An 18,711-nucleotide genomic window follows, 5' to 3' on the forward strand; every position below is an offset into this window, starting at 1 on the left:
CATGTTATAGTTTACCTTTAGTACTGGTCTATAAACTAACCTACCACTGTCTACATGTTATAGTTTACCTTTAGTACTGGTCTATAGACTAACCTACCACTGTCTACATGTTATAGTTTACCTTTAGTACTGGTCTATAGACTAACCTACCACTGTCTACATGTTATAGTTTACCTTTAGTACTGGTCTATAGGCTGTATGAGTTAGACAGTGACACACAACACGTTCAACCGAAAATGTCCATTCATCCATATTCCAAGACTTCCTTTAGCTTTGCATTCATCCCTTCATTAGGTCTTTCATCCTGTCTCCTTACTTTATGTATCTATCCATTTATATATCCTTTTTTATTCAGCTATCCATCCAGTCTTAAATGAAAAAGCCATTGAAAATGAAGAAATGTATGGTTGAAGGGAGGTTACTATAGCTCAAACACACTTCTAAATGTCTTCCACTAGATGCACCATCATACTTCGCTCCCCAAATGAAAGCCTAAAACATTTCTAATTCCTTATGAGTATTACAGCTTGCATTACAGAATTGTTCTACTACCAATCAAGAGGTACAGTTTTAGTAACCGCATCACCTAATTTATCTAACTTTCCACAGTTGAATTAACTGCCATGGAACTTTTCAGAACTTTCAAATTATAACAATGGGGGAGCACATAAGATTTATGTCACAGAGCTTACTCCAGCCCAATAAACTAATCTACTGCTGTTTGTCTACATGTTATAGTTTACCTTTAGTACTGGTTTGTTGGCTGCCTTACACAGTACTAAACTGTGGTTTCCAAGTAGGAGAGTAAACGTGTAGTAATCTTATTTGTGATGAAATATGTGATCCACTGCCCCACACGCCCAAATTATTAAGGTTAATAGTCTATCAAAGTAACCAGACATTTATATATTTAACTTTGACTATATTTCACCGCTTCACTTAGAATGTTTTAAAAACTTCTTCCATGACCACAAAAATACTTTGAAAGAGCTGAAGCAAGTCACACTATTTTTTTTATGAAAAATGACAATCTATTTTTACTCCAATGTTTGTAAACAAACACTGTAAAGCCTCGTAACATGGTTAAAACTACACATTTGGTATCATGGATGGTCAGTCCTTGCATCCATAGATCCGTTTATGAATTTGAGATTGGTTACACTTCTCCAGCCCCATCCCTAAGCAGCTTTTTTGTAAAGATTTTTGTTGGTACTTTTGACCCGTTTCGTGATCTCCAAATTGGTAGTTAGTCTTGTCCCGTCGCTGCAACTCCCGTGTGAGAGAGAGTGAGTGAGAGACTGAGTGAGTGAGTGAGTGAGTGAGTGAGTGAGTGAGTGAGTGAGTGTGAGAGAGAGCCATGCGTCCTCTGAAACATGACCCTGCCAAGCTGCACTGCTTCTTGACGCACTGCTCGCTTAACCCTGAAGCCAGCCGCACCAACGTATCGGTGGAAACACCATACAGCTGGGGACCAAAGTCAACGTGCATGCCTAAACGAGTCGCTAGAGCGCAAATGGGACAAGAACATCCCAGCAGGCCAAACCCTCCCCTAATCCGGACGACGCTGGGCCACTTGTGCACCGGTCATGGGTCTCCCGGTTGCGGCCGGGAGCCCTGGATCGAACCCGGATCTGTAGTGATGCCTCCCCCTTAGCTTTTTAGGTAAACAGGAGCACGCTTTGCTATTGTTTCAATGAAGGATTCTGGCTTTAAAATGTCAAATAAAGAAAACACAAAGTAGATAGATATTAAGCAATAGCAATTTATTTAAACATAACCAATCCTAAGCCACAACACTGAATGACAAGACTCAAATGCTGTAGCATACATTGTATAAAATCGATCAGGTTTCAATGCCTTGGTTTGTTAAGTTTCTCCTGTATTGTCAGAAAGGTCAATGCAGATTACGCTGTTTCACTAAAATCATTAAATCATGTCTTTTATTCATTTTTGTAACATTTTGTAAGAAATAACCATTCAGTAGCACACAATTATATAACAAGGCAAAGTGCTTTCAAGGATTGCATTGTCACAAAATAATGAACAAGTTGGAGATTTGTTCAGGGCTGGAAGGGTATTTGTGTGTGTCTCTTTTAGGGAATAGATCTCTAACCCCTATTACTGTATCTCACATTGCTATGCTTCAGTCAAAAAGTCGAAGGTCGTTTGGTTGGGAGAGGTGATCGGAGTTGTGGTAGCATGATCACAAATTAAGGTCTAGATTTGTTTTTCCTTTTGAAGGCTTAAGGCTGGATGCAATAAGATTTCCCTTCACAAACACCACATGCGACATATATCCATAATTTGACTTCAATAACAGCTTTAGTTATTTGTTGCTTTTGTAATTAAGTTAGATGCGCACACATTCTCCCAATCTCTGGTAGTTGTACACACAGTTGCAGCTGTAAACTAGACTTTTAGACGTATGGCCCAACTTACACACTTACAGTAAAGACCCACCATACTATGAAAAACAGGATGATTACTGGTGGATAAAGGATACTTTCAGGAGGGGGTTTAAAAAGCAATCATAAAGTACCTTGTTGCAACAAGTATCTGAAGGATAGCAAACATGTACCAGAGACGAGGTTCACATGTATGCTACAACAGTTAGACCTTAAAAGAGATTTAATTCAATCATAATACAGTTTGGCTTCACATTCCAGTGGTTGTTGGGATATCATTTTTCTTTCCATGTTACAAGCGCAAGTACACACACACACACACAAAATCAAGCTCACTTTTTTTTGTCTTTTAGATCAAAAGTGATTAATATGCGTTCATATTTTTCAGACACTAGTATACAGTGAGCTACAAAAGTATTGGGACAGTGAAAATTGTTTTGGCTCTGTACTCCAGCACTTTGGATTTGATACAATGACTATGAGGTTAAAGTGCAGACTGTCAGCTTTACCTTTAGGGTGTTTTCATCCATATCGGGTGAACCGTTTCGAAATTACAGCACTTTTTGTACATAGTCCCCCCAAAATGTGTCACTGTCACACTACTTTTGTAGCTCACTGTAGGTGGTTATGAGCTAAGGAGACAAAGAGTAGCTGTGCATCAAGGAGGTAGGCAAAATAAAACATGATCATATCAATTACATTAGTAGTAAAAGTAACTTTCAAAATAGCATGGACATTTGAGGTGAGACCATTTGTTTTAATTTAAATGTATTAATTGTAACTGATATATTTTTGAGGTAATATGGATTCAAAAATCACACGCTAATAAAACTTATAAGAAATGTTTACTGAACGCTCTAGAAAATACTGAATGCAGGCATGCTCAAGCTCTTCACCAGGCAGCAGTACTTCAAAACAGAGCCTAAGGTGCCAAAGAGAAAGCATTTCATGCACTTCCACACTTTCAACCTCCTAATTTATAGTTTGGCCTAAATGAAGCACAATAACACTTTCATGATCACCTACAGTTCATGCTGAAGTCACATGGGAAGTCATCGGCTTGGCATATTTTATCCCTTCTACGGACTACAACCAGATAGGGACTATTAGTGGTTAAAATATCTGCCTAACATTCAACTTTTTGACCAATTACTAACTTTAACCCGAAACTTCCAAGACGGTGAAAAAAAATTGCAGCGAAACAAGAAGCCAATGAAATTCTAGCAGAGGCAATATGGACAGTCAAAGCACATAATAATTCAAGGTTGTAGCCCGTAGACCGGGCTTGTGTTACATTTTGCTTGGCTGGTCTATTGGAGTAAACAAATCCTAGCGTAATACAAAGCAATGTCCAATGATTTTGAATCAAACCGAGACGCCCTCCTGAATAAGACGCTAATATATCCAGAACCAAAATAAAAGGACTACCAACCACCAACGTCAAGCGTTCAATTACACCAGTGCTTTAAATGTCATTCAAAAGGTCTGTTAATGCATATTAGGCTACCCCACATAGCACATAGGATACTGTACTAGAAAGCAGTAAGCCTAACCTTACGTTATCATTTATTTTCAAATATGCTCAAATGAACAATCAAATTTAAAAGGAGTCAACCAAAAACTGTTACAGGCCATTGCACCAGAATCTTACGTACATCACTTGTGTTTCAAAGGAAATGTATTTCACGTTAATAAGAAAAAAAAGAAACAATATTCTTTACGGCATTTATAAACCAGGAAGTGGGTAAAGAAATACAATAGACAGGAATGAATACACACTTTTTCTTTGCCCTTTTTCTGATAGCGGTTCATATTACCGTCGCACACTCTTGACCTCATACTCACTAATGAAGACATGACAGCTAACTGCCCAAATCATCACACACGAACACACTTAAAAACACAGAACTCTATGCCTACTCACTGTACTATAAAAGTAATCAAAACATTGTTAAGTTTTATGGCATAGCAATCCTTGTCCACAAAATACAATCTTCTTCCACCACCTATTCTTAGGACATGTTGCAGTACAGAGAACAAGCTATATACACACACACACACACAACTAAAGGGGTTGCATACAAACTAGCCTATAAAATGCCTAAGCCACAACTTTTAATTCGTGATTATCTTAAATCTGTTCATTTTGTAGAAGGGGGGGTTATACAGACGACAACTAAAACTACATCCCGATCAAATCAACATACCGCTAAAATGGTACTACAAATGTCACAACTATAAGTCTTGCTTTATAATAATTTACCATGTTAATTTCAATACCATTTAGTTAAGTAAATCAACAACAATCTCTACACACTACTCTGTCTGAAGTGCAGTTTAGTGATGTTGTGCTTAGAACACCCAACAAAGTGCACTTGCCAATATTGCTTTTATTATGAATTCACACTAAAACTCCAGTATTATCACTACTGGGATTCAACACTATTTCAATGTGTTTTTTCAGGTCCCTTGACAAATATGGCAGGCAAGCAAGCAAGACAAAGGCAAGAATCAAACGAGAGCAAAATAAACTACAGTCAAGTTGTACATCCAGAGGGTGTTTGGATTCATGACATCAGCATGAGTGTTTCTTTGTATATTTCTCCAACCAATTAACAATTGCTCGAGGAGTTGAAGCCACAGTGGACGACATGGATGATAAGACTGGGAAGCACTAGAATCATGTTGTGTTTTGAATTAACAACAATGGCTCACTGGCTTCACCGGGTCTGTAATTGTGAGCAGTTGTGTTCCTGGGAGGTGTGACCTCCACTTTTATCAACAATAAGGCTTTCAATTGGCATGAACGGAAGACCATTTTGCTGATGTGTAAAATAAAAACTTTTTTTTCAAGGACTTGGTTTTCGCTCAATGGTTTTGTAAGGACACAGTTTAGTATGCCCGTCTGTATCACGACAAAGTGTCAGTCAGGATTGTATTTGGTGGTAATAGAGGAGCTGAGTTTCGCAGTTTACAAGGTAACATTCTTTAACTATAACAATTTTGACCAGCCATGTGACATACAGTATATGAAGAAATACACAGAAGTCTCATAAATAAGTTACTTTATGATGTGGATCTAAAACAACTTCCGGTCCAAGACATTTCTCTCCTTTGGTTGCCTATCGAGGCATTTCTTTAATGGAAATACCATGATTCAATATCCTAATTTAACCTTTATTTACCCAGGCAAGTCAGTTAAGAACAAATTCTTATTTTACAATGACGGGCTACCCCGGCCAAACCCTCCCCTAACCCGGACAAAACTGGGCCAATTGTGCGCCGCCTTGTGGGACTCCCAATCATGGCAGTTTGTGATACAGACCCAGGATCGAACCCGGGTCTGTAGTGCCTTAGACCAGTGCGCCACCCAGGATTCCTACTTGCATTGCCCCATCCAATGGGTGGCTGTCAAGAAGCAGTCGAGTCATAAAACCATCAAATCAAAGAAGAAGAAAAAAAAGTGACAAAAATAGTTGCATAATATGTATCACATTTACTCTCCAATGAGGTCCAATATATCAATAAAATGCACTGGTTTGGGTAAAAATCATTGCGAGACATAACATCTTGAGGTAAGCTGTTCAATGTCTGATAACGGCTAATCAAGTAATACATGAAGGCAGACAAAAATAGTGTGGACATTACTATCCACTAAGGAGACAACACCAGTGCATCCCTCTATAGTCTTTTTGGAGGGTCAACTCAGTAACTGTCCTTGAAGAGGAAGAGAAGACAGAAAAGAAAGCAATTGGTGGGTCTACATTGTCTCTGAAGTATTTCAAAGAAGCCAAATACTGTTAGAGAATAAAGTCAACCCATATCAGTTTGCTTTGTTTTGAACAAGTTACTAAGCCTTAACTAACTTCAGAGGCACAAGAGTGACAAACGTAATCAAACAAGTCAGGACCAGACAACATGGGCCACACAACCTGAGGGTCAAATAGCAGAAAAGTGGGACCGACAGTTTGGTTCAAGAATTTGAATAAGCATGTAAATCTTGTCAACGTAGTAGTAGTTGTACAACATAAACAAATGAATAATGAAGCCATAAACATAGCCTAGAAGCTATAAAAATCAAGAATCTTAACATGGTCAGACATGCTATCTTCTCTAAGAAACATTTTGTCTACATAGAGATAGGACGGACATGCAGCAGTTGGAATCATGGAAGAACTTAATAGTGTGCTTCACGCATGAATCTGGACATTGAAGATGACATAATTCTGTCAATTTCAAGAGGTGTTTGTTTTGGTGATCAAATGTAATTTATGACTATAAACGTCATGAGATGAATGAATCTTGTTTAATCCATTTAATATGATGTACCGCTTTTTTACATGCTTACTTTTTTTGAGAAAATTGTAGCCATTTATTTTCAACAAATTCTAATAACAAAGAAAGCTCTAATTCTGCAGTTTATATTATGCTTGGAGAAGAGGAAATGTTCACGGTGTTCTCTTGATTTGAAAGAATCCTTTCAAAATGGGAATAAAAAAACTTTTAAAAAAAGGTAACTGCCTAGCTATTGCCTTAATCCAATGCGTTTTCAAGTAATGAAGGACATCGATGTCCTAGAGGTAAGTGGGAGATATCCCAGAGGACTGTGTTACAGACAGCATCACCATGGTGATCACTGGCATAACTAAAAGAAACCAACATGCTCTTTGTTTCAAACTTCTATCCCTTCCACACCTAATTTAGAGGTTATTGAATGAGCATGACATAAGTGTTCGATACCATATGAATGCTTTCTCACTAGAAGGACCATAGTGTCTCATCAAGATAAAGGCAGCTACATTTGGCCACTATATCAATAGTGTATGTTCTTCCTATTCTCCAATTTCAACGCGACCCTACTTAGTCTCTCTTCCCACTCACATATCTGATGGCAACATTTTGTCAGTTGCCCAACATCCATAAGTACTCTTAATCTATACATAACAAACAAAAAGGAATGAAATTAAGATGTGCTGAATCTGTTTCCTTCCAAAGTTTTCAATAGTTCTTTCCAACTTCTCCTGTAACTCAGTTAACAGTACGCTGACTCAACTACTTCTGTGCAATTTTACCATCTTCTACCCTACTACCCATACTGCTTTTTCAAAATACAACTTGATCAGTCTTCCACCATGCACATTCACAATTATCTAATGCTATCCATTTCACTCCATCCACTGGCCAAAGCGCCCATGTCTCTCATTCCTACAAACTGAAGCATTTTGAGAAAGTTGTCCATCTTTGCCATTTGAGCCATTGTAAGGTATTATCGTCCTTAGTCCTTTACAACAACAAAAAAATTCTACACAGATGCATTTCCATACCATACTGATAATAACATTTCAGATGTTGCATGTGAGACATCAACCAAAAATGGTGTCTAATTGATACATTAGTAAATGCATTAGATGCTATCCAGAATTACAATTCTACCTTCATAAAAAAGGATAAATTATAAAGGATCTAATCCTCTTAAAAAAATTTAAAAAAAACTTGTTCCTCTTTGTGCTGAGCATCACACAAATACCATCTCCACTGAGAATCAAAGACAATTCCTTTTTTCGTAGACAAACAGGGATTTCTAGGGCACTTGTGAGTCTAGGTAACAGAATGGGGTGTTATTAAGGTAGACTGTTTCGATGGACAAAAACGGACACATTCCCAAAATGTAAAAATCGGCTATGCGCTACAAACAAAATATAGAGTACAAAAAAACAACTATACATCATTTCAGAGAGGTTTTGTAAGGCAAACTTGATAGCAGTCCATGGTGAGTCCATGGTTAACAGGAGGGATAGCAGTCCATGGTGAGTCCATGGTTAACAGGAGGGATAGCAGTCCATGGTGAGTCCATGGTTAACAGGAGGGATAGCAGTCCATGGTGAGTCCATGGTTAACAGGAGGGATAGCAGTCCATGGTGAGTCCATGGTTAACAGGAGGGATAGCAGTCCATGGTGAGTCCATGGTTAACAGGAGGGATAGCAGTCCATGGTGAGTCCATGGTTAACAGGAGGGATAGCAGTCCATGGTGAGTCCATGGTTAACAGGAGGGATAGCTCGGCTATTAGCGCTAGTGCCCATTGTTGACAAACAAAAACTAGAGAGGAACTTAAAGTATCATTCACCAAATGATTTCTAAGAGTCAAAACGATTATATTGGAGTGAGGCTTGTACCGCTAAATGTAAGGCATATATGCTGGATGTACCACGTTTTTAGGTTAACCCATCCGCAGAATGCAATAATACCCTTCAATGGCACAAATTAGTTAGCCCTCCCTTCATATCAAAAGATGAAACACAATCCTACCACATCTATGCATGAGGAGGCAGAGGTAAAGATAATTTTTGCTTTAGTTCATTTTTCATTCACTTTTTAACTTAAACAGTGCAGCAAAAGTCAGTTACTCGAAAACCAAAACCTCTGCCATAATTTAGACCATACATTCACTTTTTTTTTGTCAGCAATTGACTAATATGGCTTAGTTAAGATGTCTGCAAATGTACGTAATATCTCAAATTTCAGTAAATAGTCAAGTGTTTTTCAGTTTCATCCCCTGCTTTTTGGCAACTCAATGAAAGGCAGCGCAAGTATCATTTTTTTTTTGCTGCACACCCCAAGGTGCGACCATAGACTTTTCACTGCTCTCTTATGCTAACCCCAAAGAGAAACATGCCCCTCCAATTAAAACAGTGTCTCTCTCCCACAAGCACATCACACATGATTGTGAAGATCAGTCACCAGTTCATCTTGTCTCATCTCTCCACTGAAGGTATTGTTTTCCCTAAATAGAAGTTAATATCTACATCGGTAACATACTGTATGTACCAGTATACATAAATACACATATAGAGATATTAAATATACAAAAGTGCTTATTCTTGAAATAAGTGCTTTGGGTCAGGACTGAGTGAAAATTGTTGTTTTTGTTGCATCACTGAAAATCTAAAATGCTTTCCGACATTCTATGGCCCCAAAGATCACAATACTAGGTTCATCTATGTCCACAGTGTAAACAGAATAGTTAAATGGGGAGGGAGGAAATAAAAACTTTTTTTTAAAAGGGGAAGGAAAGGGGTTTGGGGGCAGATCATTAATTTAGTCCTTTAACTCTTTACTTGTGTGTCTTTACACATCCAATTGATCAGTAAGGATTCAGTTTCACATTAAAACTTATTCCAAAAAGGAGATTTGGGTTTTCAATGTCATATCTAACCAGCCTAAAGACAACAAAACCGTAGGCTACACCAAATCCACGGTCAATGAAATGTCACACCGTTACACAATAGAGGACAACAAAAAAATGATGGGATCTAGTAAGTTCCTATTCTCTCATTTAAACCAACCCAACGATTATAATTAACATAGCAATTCACCCTAGAACATTATTAAATGGCTTACTATTCAATGTGATCTCACCTCATCGAACTGGGCCTAAACCTTCTCTGACATCATATAAAAAGGCTTATGTAAAATGCCACAAAAATTTCAGGTAGCTTAATACAATCATTTTTTTCTGCATATTAGTATAAATATGAGGAACAACGACACTGGTTTTGGATTTTGCTATTCCTACATCATGTAAAGGATATTGACTTTGTCGTCTTATTCTTTCTTAAAAGGCTTTGACATTAAAAACCTTGTGGAACACCATTACTGGCATCTGAATAGGTGCAAGATAAGCGTTTACATTTTTAAGATTCTCTTTTTTTTCCTTTTTTAAAACCCAGTTCCTTCCCAGCCCTATGACAGAATGCACCAGGAGCTGACAACGAATCTCAGGCTGCAATATGATTCACAAATTGACGCATCAAATGTTTTTTTTTCCCTTCTTAATATAATGAATAGTATGTACATCTAAGGAGATGTGCAAAATGATTTCGATATTCCATTCAAAAGAGAACAATTCTAGGTTACACAAATCGATAATAGGAATGAGGCATATCCAGAGAGAAACAACAACGTAACGGAGAAAGGGGGTTAAGGTTGTCAGTGTATAACACAATGGAGGTATTTGTACCAGATATGTCAACATGGTGTTCTTGTTGCCGCGAAAGAGAAATGGGAGCACACATACTTCAAAACGGGTGTAAAGAAATCCTCAATTACTTTTAGGATTCTTTGACATTCAAATAAATAAAATCCTGAAAGACACTTCTTAAAAACAACTTCCGAAAAAAGCATTTACTTATAAATAAAAAGCCCTTGTGATGCTGATTGTCATCTCAAAAAATAAAAAGGAAAAAAAAAGTAGCTGTCCATACATAACCGTACCAACATAATATAAATATTTGTGTTTTTGTGTCAGCCATACTTTGTCAATATGGTGTACTGTTAAGAGAAAAGATATGCATCGGTACAGTAACACTACTTGTGCAATTTTGCCATCTAACTACATTTATGTAATATCGAAAATACAGATACAAAGCAGGCTAATGCATAATGTTACAGTACACCATGGATTTAAAAATACTTTTTCCTGTTAAAATATTCAAACTAGTTTATGAATGTTTGACTAGGGCCAAATGCTAATAAAGATTGATTTTGTAATAGATTTTTTTGGGGGGGAATCTCTACAATCTCAAGAAAACAATTACAACGGAGTGAACATCATTTTGAATTCTGTTCAGATGAACATAACTAACAATCTTCATAAATAGCGTAATCAACTGACACCCTTAAAACTAAACTGATTCAACTACTGTGCAAAAGGCGGCAGAGAAGCGTTCAACAGAAATGAATGGATCTATAGTGTGGCCCAAACAGAGGTCAATGAGTTGCGTTGTTAAAAGCTTTGAGGTAAGTACAAGACGTGCCTAATTAAAATGTAAAAGGAATGCATTTGTGTTTTTGGCTGTACTTTTGACAACTCCCAATGCTATGCCTATCAACGTGACAAGTGTTGACGTGACAAGTGAGGATTACAGCACATGCCGTTTGATTGTGATTACAGACTTTTTTTTTTTCAAGTATCGCTGTTTGGAAAGAATAGAGAAACAATAAAAACACATTCTACCTATTCCATTTGAAAAATAATACTTTAACTTTGGAGGTAGTGCAAATTATTTTCTTGAAAACTTGAAGTCATCCCCAATGTTGAGGTAAAAACATGAACCTTTCCACACAGCAAACTGCATGAAAAGAAAAAAATGCTAAAGAATTTGAAGTCTGTTTGAATATTGCTTCCCAAAAAAATGTACACGCCAAATGTAGACCCGCATTGACTGAAACCGTGAATAGAACCCATGGAAAAGGCAGCAATATTTTAGCAGCTATATTGAAAACACGTCTTCGCTCTTTATTTTCCTACTGGAGGCATGGCCTTCTTGTGCAAACATATTAGACTGTCGATTCACAAGTAAATACGACGACCATTTACATTATGTAAACAAGTGTTTATACGACAGCAACAAAAATAGCTTATGCTGCTCAGTATGTGTGCTAAACCCATTTCTCTTAAAATCTACATTTCATCCTTTAAAAATGTCCCACTAGCATTGTTCTCTTTTTAAATCTTAAATAATCAGGGATCAGGTGGGGGATCAGAGGGCATAAACTAGGTGAGGTTAAGGGGTTGTGGTCGTCTCTCAGTATTCCATAGGCACAACATTGTTAAATATCCAGAAACGTCTTAGAACCGCCTTTAGGTTCTAAGGTACCAAAAGTATTCTATGACAGTGACGAGCGGGAGTCGGGTTCAGGCAAGACCCACAACTACTCCCTTCAGTATGGACTCAGTGAGAGGGGGCTAATGCAGAAAAACCCAGCCAACAAAAGTCAGGCATCTACTGGACCTGGTGGATGTCACTCAGACGGCCTTAGCCAGTGGGAGGTGCTTGTTATCGGACTTCTAGCTGAATCAACACCAGCTTGTCACCGCTTGTTTTCAAATCCAAGGGCTTCTCTGCAGAGCTCTCAACTCACCCAGACCCTTAACTGTACAGTCAAACCCAGCGACGGTCTATTACTCTCTCCCACTTTCTCTCGTTCCTTCCCTCGCTCTACTACTTCCGTTTTATTCTAGTCTTCGGAGAGAGGCACAGCACTGGAAATACCCACACATGCTGCATATTGCACCAGTTTCAGTCAGAGTAGAAGTTGGCGAGGCACCGTTCTCCTTCCACTAGGTCATCGCTTTCACTGGGATTTGCGAGGTAAGTTTATTCGTTGATGAAGTGCAATATCAAAAATTCACAATAATTTAAATTGAATTTAGAATTAATTTAGACTGTAGCTTATAACACATGCTTGTGAATCTGTTGATTCAACAAAACCGTGATAACTTCATGATGATACAGAAACTCTGCCGGTACGATTCAGAGGGACTCAGTGACGTGCTCTGTCCTGGACACTGGACAGAGGGCGTCTGACCTAAGGCCAGGCCAGCAACGGCAGACAGACGATATGCCACAGAGGAGAGGCAAATAATTGCATATAGGTTTGACTGCACCCATAAGGGATTTAGTTTTTCTTTAAAACACACTCAGACAAACGCACGTGCACATATACAGACACACACATCCAAACACACACACACACACACCCAAAACACATACCCAAAACGCACACGCGCACTTACACACACGTGAATCAAAGTATATTCCTGCTCTTGTTGTGTGTTAGAAGGGAGGGGGGTCCCCCGGATCATAGTGGATTAAAGAGGGCAGATCTGGCTAGTTAAAGATATAAGGGGACAGGGTAGGGAGGTCTGAGGGGAACAGGTTGGGGGTTCGCTTCACTCGGTGAAGCAGCCGTCCAGGCCGGCGGTGCTGTGGCGGTCCTTGGCGTAGGCGTGGCGCAGGGTGCCGTTGGGCAGGGGCCCGCAGGTGGTGGCGATGCCACAGTGCTTCAGCAGGTTGAGGCCAAAGGAGGCGGCGGCGCTGGCGTCTTTGGGAGGGAAAGGCTTCATGGTGGAGAGGATCAGGGCCAGGCAGTCCGCCACGTCTTTGTTAGGGGCACAGGCCAGGGCCGGGGTGTGGCCTGACGATAGGAGACAGAAACACGCACACTGATTAAAATACATATTTCACATTTAGGAAGAACAAATTCCCTTTTATGGTTCCCAATAACAACCTGCTTCGTCAAGAGGTGAACATGCATATCAGACACGCTATCCGAAGCGACATAAGAAAATAGCCAACACTAACCGACACTGTGGTGACTCACCCTCCTCATCTATAGCCATCACAGCTGCCCCCTGGCTGAGGAGCACCTGGACCACTGTAGCCAGACCGTTCCTCGCTGCGATATGAAGGGGCCTGGGGAAGAGGGAAATGAGATAAACAGTCAATAGACCACCTGGGTAAACAAAACGCTAGGTCTTCACGGCTTTGTATAGATCCCCCAGCTTCAGCTCTCACTCACGTTAACTCCTGGAGTTAGGAGTCATACAGACTGGGAGTTTAAAAGGGCTGAGTGAGAGATGAAGGTTGGGTTTCATACAGTGTTGAACAGTGTCTTTCATGAAAGGCTGAGTCGCTGTGATGATGATGATGATGATGGCTCACATTTGCAGTGCACTGTTTGTTGCATTGATGAGGGAGGGGTCGCTGATCTCTCCCAGGATTAACAGGGCACACATCTCATGAGCCTGCGGGAGAAAACACATTAAGTAAGCAAGCAAGCCGTGTCCGAGAACAGCCTATAAAGGCAAGCACTCCTGTTTCTGTACGGCAAGACAGCTTGATGTAAAAATATACCCCGTATTGCAGAGAAACGCATAAAGGTCAGGTTTAGTACACTGGGGTTTAAACATTAGTACACACATGCCATTTCCCTGCCACTTAATAATGCTTTGGTATCAACAGTAATATACATGAGCAATCTGAAGGTTTAACCTGTTAGGGCTAGGGGGCAGCATTTGCACGTCTGGATAAAAATGTTTTACCCGATTTAATCTGGTTACTAATCCTACCCAGTAACTAGAATATGCATATACTTATTATATATGGATAGAAAACACTCTAAAGTTTCTAAAACTGTTTGAATGGTGTCTGTGAGTATAACAGAACTCATTTGGCAGGCAAAACCCTGAGACATTTTCTGACAGGAAGTGGATACCTGATGTGTTGTATTGACTTTAAACCTATCCCATTGAAAAACACAGGGGCTGAGGAATATTTTGGCACTTCCTATTGCTTCCACTAGATGTCACCAGCCTTTACAAAGTGTTTTGAGTCTTCTGGAGGGAGATCTGACCGAACAAGAGCCATGGAACGATGATGTCCCATTAGACACCTGGCGCAGAGTATGCATTCGTCCACCTTGAATATTATTCATGTTCTGGTTAAAAAAGGCCCTAATGATTTATGCTATACAACGTTTGACATGTTTGAACGAACGGAAATATATTTTTTCCCCTCGTTCATGACGAGAAGTCCGGCTGGCTTAGATCATGTGCTAACAAGACGGAGATTTTTGGACATAAATGATGAGCTTTTTTGAACAAAACTACATTCGTTATGGACCTGTGATACCTGGAAGTGACATCTGATGAAGAGAATCAAAGGTAATGGATTATTTACATAGTATTTTCGATTTTAGATCTCCCCAACATGACGTCTAGTCTGTATCGCAACGCGTATTTTTCTGGGCGCAGTGCTCAGATTATTGCAAAGTGTGATTTCCCAGTAAGGTTATTTTTAAATCTGGCAAGTTGATTGCGTTCAAGAGATGTAAATCTATAATTCTTTAAATGACAATATAATATTTTACCAATGTTTTCTAATTTTAATTATTTAATTTGTGACGCTGACTTGACTGCCGGTTATGGGAGGGAAACGATTTCCTCAACATCAATGCCATAGTAAAACGCTGTTTTTGGATATAAATATGAACTTGATAGAACTAAAAATGCATGCATTGTCTAACATAATGTCCTAGGAGTGTCATCTGATGGAGATTGTAAAAGGCTAGTGCATCATTTTAGCTGGTTTTATGGTTTTGGTGACCCTGTCTTTGACTTGACAAAACATTACACACAACTCTTGTAAATGTACTGTCCTAACATACTCTAAATTTATGCTTTCGCCGTAAAACCTTTTTGAAATCGTAAAACGTGGTTAGATTAAGGAGATGTTTATCTTTCAAATGGTGTAAAATAGTTGTATTTTTGAAAAATTTGAATTTTGACATTTATTTGGATTCAAATTTGCCGCTCTTGAAATGCACCTGCTGTTGGAGTGCACCACGGGTGGCACGCTAGCGTCCCATCTAGCCCATAGAGGTTAACGCAGTTCTCCAATGATATGTGGACCTGTCATGCTTGTTTTCTGTATAGTTGATAGATGCCAGAGTTTTTAAATAACTTAGGTTGTGAATTTGGCTACAGTGAGTCATCATTCTAAATAACAGTAGACCGTGTGTCAGCCACGAGCGTATGACAGAGTGTCTTGCCTTGCTGCAGGACTGTGTGTGTGTGTGTGTGTGTGTGTGTGTGTGTGTGTGTGTCTCACCTTGCTGCAGGCCAGGTGAAGAGCGGTGTTGTCGTTGACATCCAGCAGGGTCAGGTCTGCCTTGGCCTGGTGCAGCAGGATCTCTGTTGGGTTCACACGTCTCTCACAATTACACATCATCATCATCATTCGGCTGCAGAACAGTCGACAACAAGCTTCCTCCACTTGCCACGGTCACTAGCAAGGGTTGCTATTTGATGTGGTGTCCACAGTTACACAGTCCATTAATACATTTAATGAATACATATAAAACAAAAACATAAATGATGTATACTAAACTAATAAACCCACTAAACGTTCCGTTCTCATATTTACTGGGTGCAATTATTCACATTATCTCATTTCTGGCCACTCACCGACGGCTGCGGTCCGTCCGTTGTCGGAGGCAACCATCAGGGCGGAGCGTCCTGTGGTGTCCACGGCATTGACCTCTGCCCCCTGGACCAGGGCCAGCTGCAGCCCGACCACACTCTCCGAATAGGCAGCTGCATGCAACGGGGTCCTTCAGGCACAGCCCAGGACAGCCACAACCAGACAAACAAGACCGAAGACAGGTAAGCGAGTAGCAAGCTGCAATACACTAGACTTGACAGAGCTCCGTACACAAAGGCATATGCAGAAAGTCAAGACAGACACACACCTTCCTTTGGCGTCTCTGATGTTCACCATCTGAGGTCCGACCGTCTCCACCAGTAGTTCAGCAGCACCATCATGGCCATTTATTCTGGAAAGGAACAAGACAAACTGTGAGAAAACATCCTCCATCTCTCTGTCATAAAGAAAAAGGACAGCAGCAGCCAGGCCAACATTCTGATGGATTCAACACCCCGTCTCATCATTCCGACAGTTTTACGTTTTTCAAAACAGAAGCTCTGATAATAATAGCGGAATCCAGAACCCTAAAGAGCAGGGGGAACCAGCGACGGTACTCACAGAGCACAGTGCAATGGGGTGAAGGGGTTTCCTTCCTGGATACTAAAAGGTTTGTGTTCAAGTAAAACGTCCAAACAGTCTTCGTGCCCTGAAAGAGACGAGAGATGGAGTCAGACACAGTTTAGAAGTTCTCTCAATGCTATTTAGCCCAATCCCACACTGTGCGAGTTACTCACTGAGGTTATTTGTAGCCTCTCCGGGAAGGTCGTGCGTGTGACTCACCGTGGTAAGCGGCCCAGTGGGTGGGAGTGTATCCGCTGTAGTCCAGCATTGAGTCGAGGGGGTCGGTGCGTGTGGCGCCCTGCAGCAGGCTGCGCAGGAGCTCCATGTGGCCGCAGGAAGCGGCCAGGTGCAGGGGGGTGCGCCCCCGGAAATCCCTGCACAGAGCCGAAGCACCGTGCTCCAGCAGGGCCGACACACAGTCCTCACAGCCCATCACCGCCTGCAGGAGGAGACAGAGAAACAGTTAAAGAGACAGAACCCTTCACTGACAAGAGAGGACAGAGATAAGAGAGAGAGTTAGAGAACAGTTGAAAGGAATAACTTTCTTGGACAATCACCGCAGGTCAATAGCACACTACATGACCAAAACTGTGTGGACACCTGCTCGCCGAACATCTCATTCCAAAATCATGGGCATTAATATGGAGTTGGTCTCCAGTGAGTGTTGAACCAGAGGACCGGTGATTTTTACTCGCTTCATGCGCTTCAGCACTTGGCGGTCCCGTTCTGTGAGCTTGTGTGGCCTACCCCTTCACGGCTGAGCCGTTGTTGCTCCTAGACATTTCCACTTCACAATAACAGCACTTACAGTTGACCGGGGCAGCTCTAGCAGGGCAGACATTTGACAAACTGACTTGTTGGAAAGGTGGCATCCTATGACGGTGCCACTTTGAAAGTCAAAGAGCTCTTCAGTAAGGCTGCCGAGGGGCGCTGCATCGCAGTGCTAGAGGCATCACTACAGACCCTGGTTTGATCCCAGGCTGTATCATAACCAGCCGTGATCAGGAGTTCCATAGGGCGGTGCACAATTGGCCCAGCGTCGTCCGGGTTTGGGGAGGGTTTGGCCGGGGTAGGGCAGTCATTGTAATTAAGAATTTGTTCTTAACTGACTTGCCTAGTTAAATAAAGGTTAAATAAATAAAATTGTAAAAATACTGCCAATGTTTGTCTATGGAGATTGCATGGCTGTGTGCTCGATTTTATACACCTGTCAGCAATGCGTGAGGCTGAAATAGCCAAATCCACATACTTTTGCATATATAGTGTAGCTTATCAGCAGTTTCTCTAAGTGTCCCATCTACCCAGATACGATGAATGTGACTGAAGGGGACCACCATTGGCAATATATTTTGAGATTGGGCAGATGTTATGGTTAGACCAAGCACATACACATGGTGGGGACACTCACAGCTCTGTGTAGGGCAGTGCGGCCTCGCTTGTCGGCGGCGTCGGCCCCGGCTCCCTTCTCCAGCAGGATGTGGACACAGTCAGTGTGACTGCCCAGAGCTGCCAGCATCAGAGCCGTCCTGCACACACACACACACACACACACACACACACACACACACACACACACACACACAATCCCAGGTGTTTTACACACAAATAACCAGTAGGTAAAAAAAGGGAGCCCACTACCTGAGAAAAAAACCTGCAAAAATCATCTTTCCTATTCTAGTGGGTGCACACGTACTCAACAAACACGCACTCAACAAACACGTACTCAACAAACACGTACTCAACAAACACGTACTCAACAAACACGCACTCAACAAACACGCACTCAACAAACACGTTCTAGAAATGAATGACAGTCACTCACTGTCCCTGTACGTCGGCAATGTCGATGATGTCAGCCTTCTCCCCTCGGTTGACCAGCATGAGCAGACAGTCTGTTTGGCCGTTGGAAGCTGGAGG

At 40.8% G+C, this 18,711-nt stretch overlaps 1 protein-coding gene across 2 annotated transcripts in view; it reads right to left on the reverse strand.

The window, feature by feature from the left end:
- Positions 1 to 1,742: 1,742 nt before the first annotated feature.
- Positions 1,743 to 18,711, reverse strand: part of LOC106565408 (serine/threonine-protein phosphatase 6 regulatory ankyrin repeat subunit C) — a 42,677-nt gene continuing 25,708 nt past the window's right edge. Inside the window, exons 19-28 of one of the 2 annotated variants that reach the window (XM_014132507.3) lie at positions 18,617 to 18,704; positions 18,203 to 18,320; positions 17,014 to 17,233; positions 16,792 to 16,879; positions 16,499 to 16,582; positions 16,215 to 16,360; positions 15,859 to 15,941; positions 13,912 to 13,994; positions 13,552 to 13,662; positions 1,743 to 13,384 (exon numbers count right to left, since the gene is read on the reverse strand). In XM_014132507.3, the coding sequence (XP_013987982.1) occupies positions 13,354 to 13,384; positions 13,552 to 13,662; positions 13,912 to 13,994; positions 15,859 to 15,941; positions 16,215 to 16,360; positions 16,499 to 16,582; positions 16,792 to 16,879; positions 17,014 to 17,233; positions 18,203 to 18,320; positions 18,617 to 18,704 (1,052 nt within the window). In that variant the 3' untranslated portion in view covers positions 1,743 to 13,353. The remainder of the gene's footprint in view (positions 13,385 to 13,551; positions 13,663 to 13,911; positions 13,995 to 15,858; positions 15,942 to 16,214; positions 16,361 to 16,498; positions 16,583 to 16,791; positions 16,880 to 17,013; positions 17,234 to 18,202; positions 18,321 to 18,616; positions 18,705 to 18,711) is intronic. The other variant, XM_014132506.3, reaches the window with a different exon arrangement.

The sequence above is a fragment of the Salmo salar genome, chromosome 12 (genome assembly GCF_965601325.2).
Source record: "Salmo salar chromosome 12, fSalSal1, whole genome shotgun sequence".
NCBI classification, from domain to species: domain Eukaryota; kingdom Metazoa; phylum Chordata; class Actinopteri; order Salmoniformes; family Salmonidae; genus Salmo; species Salmo salar.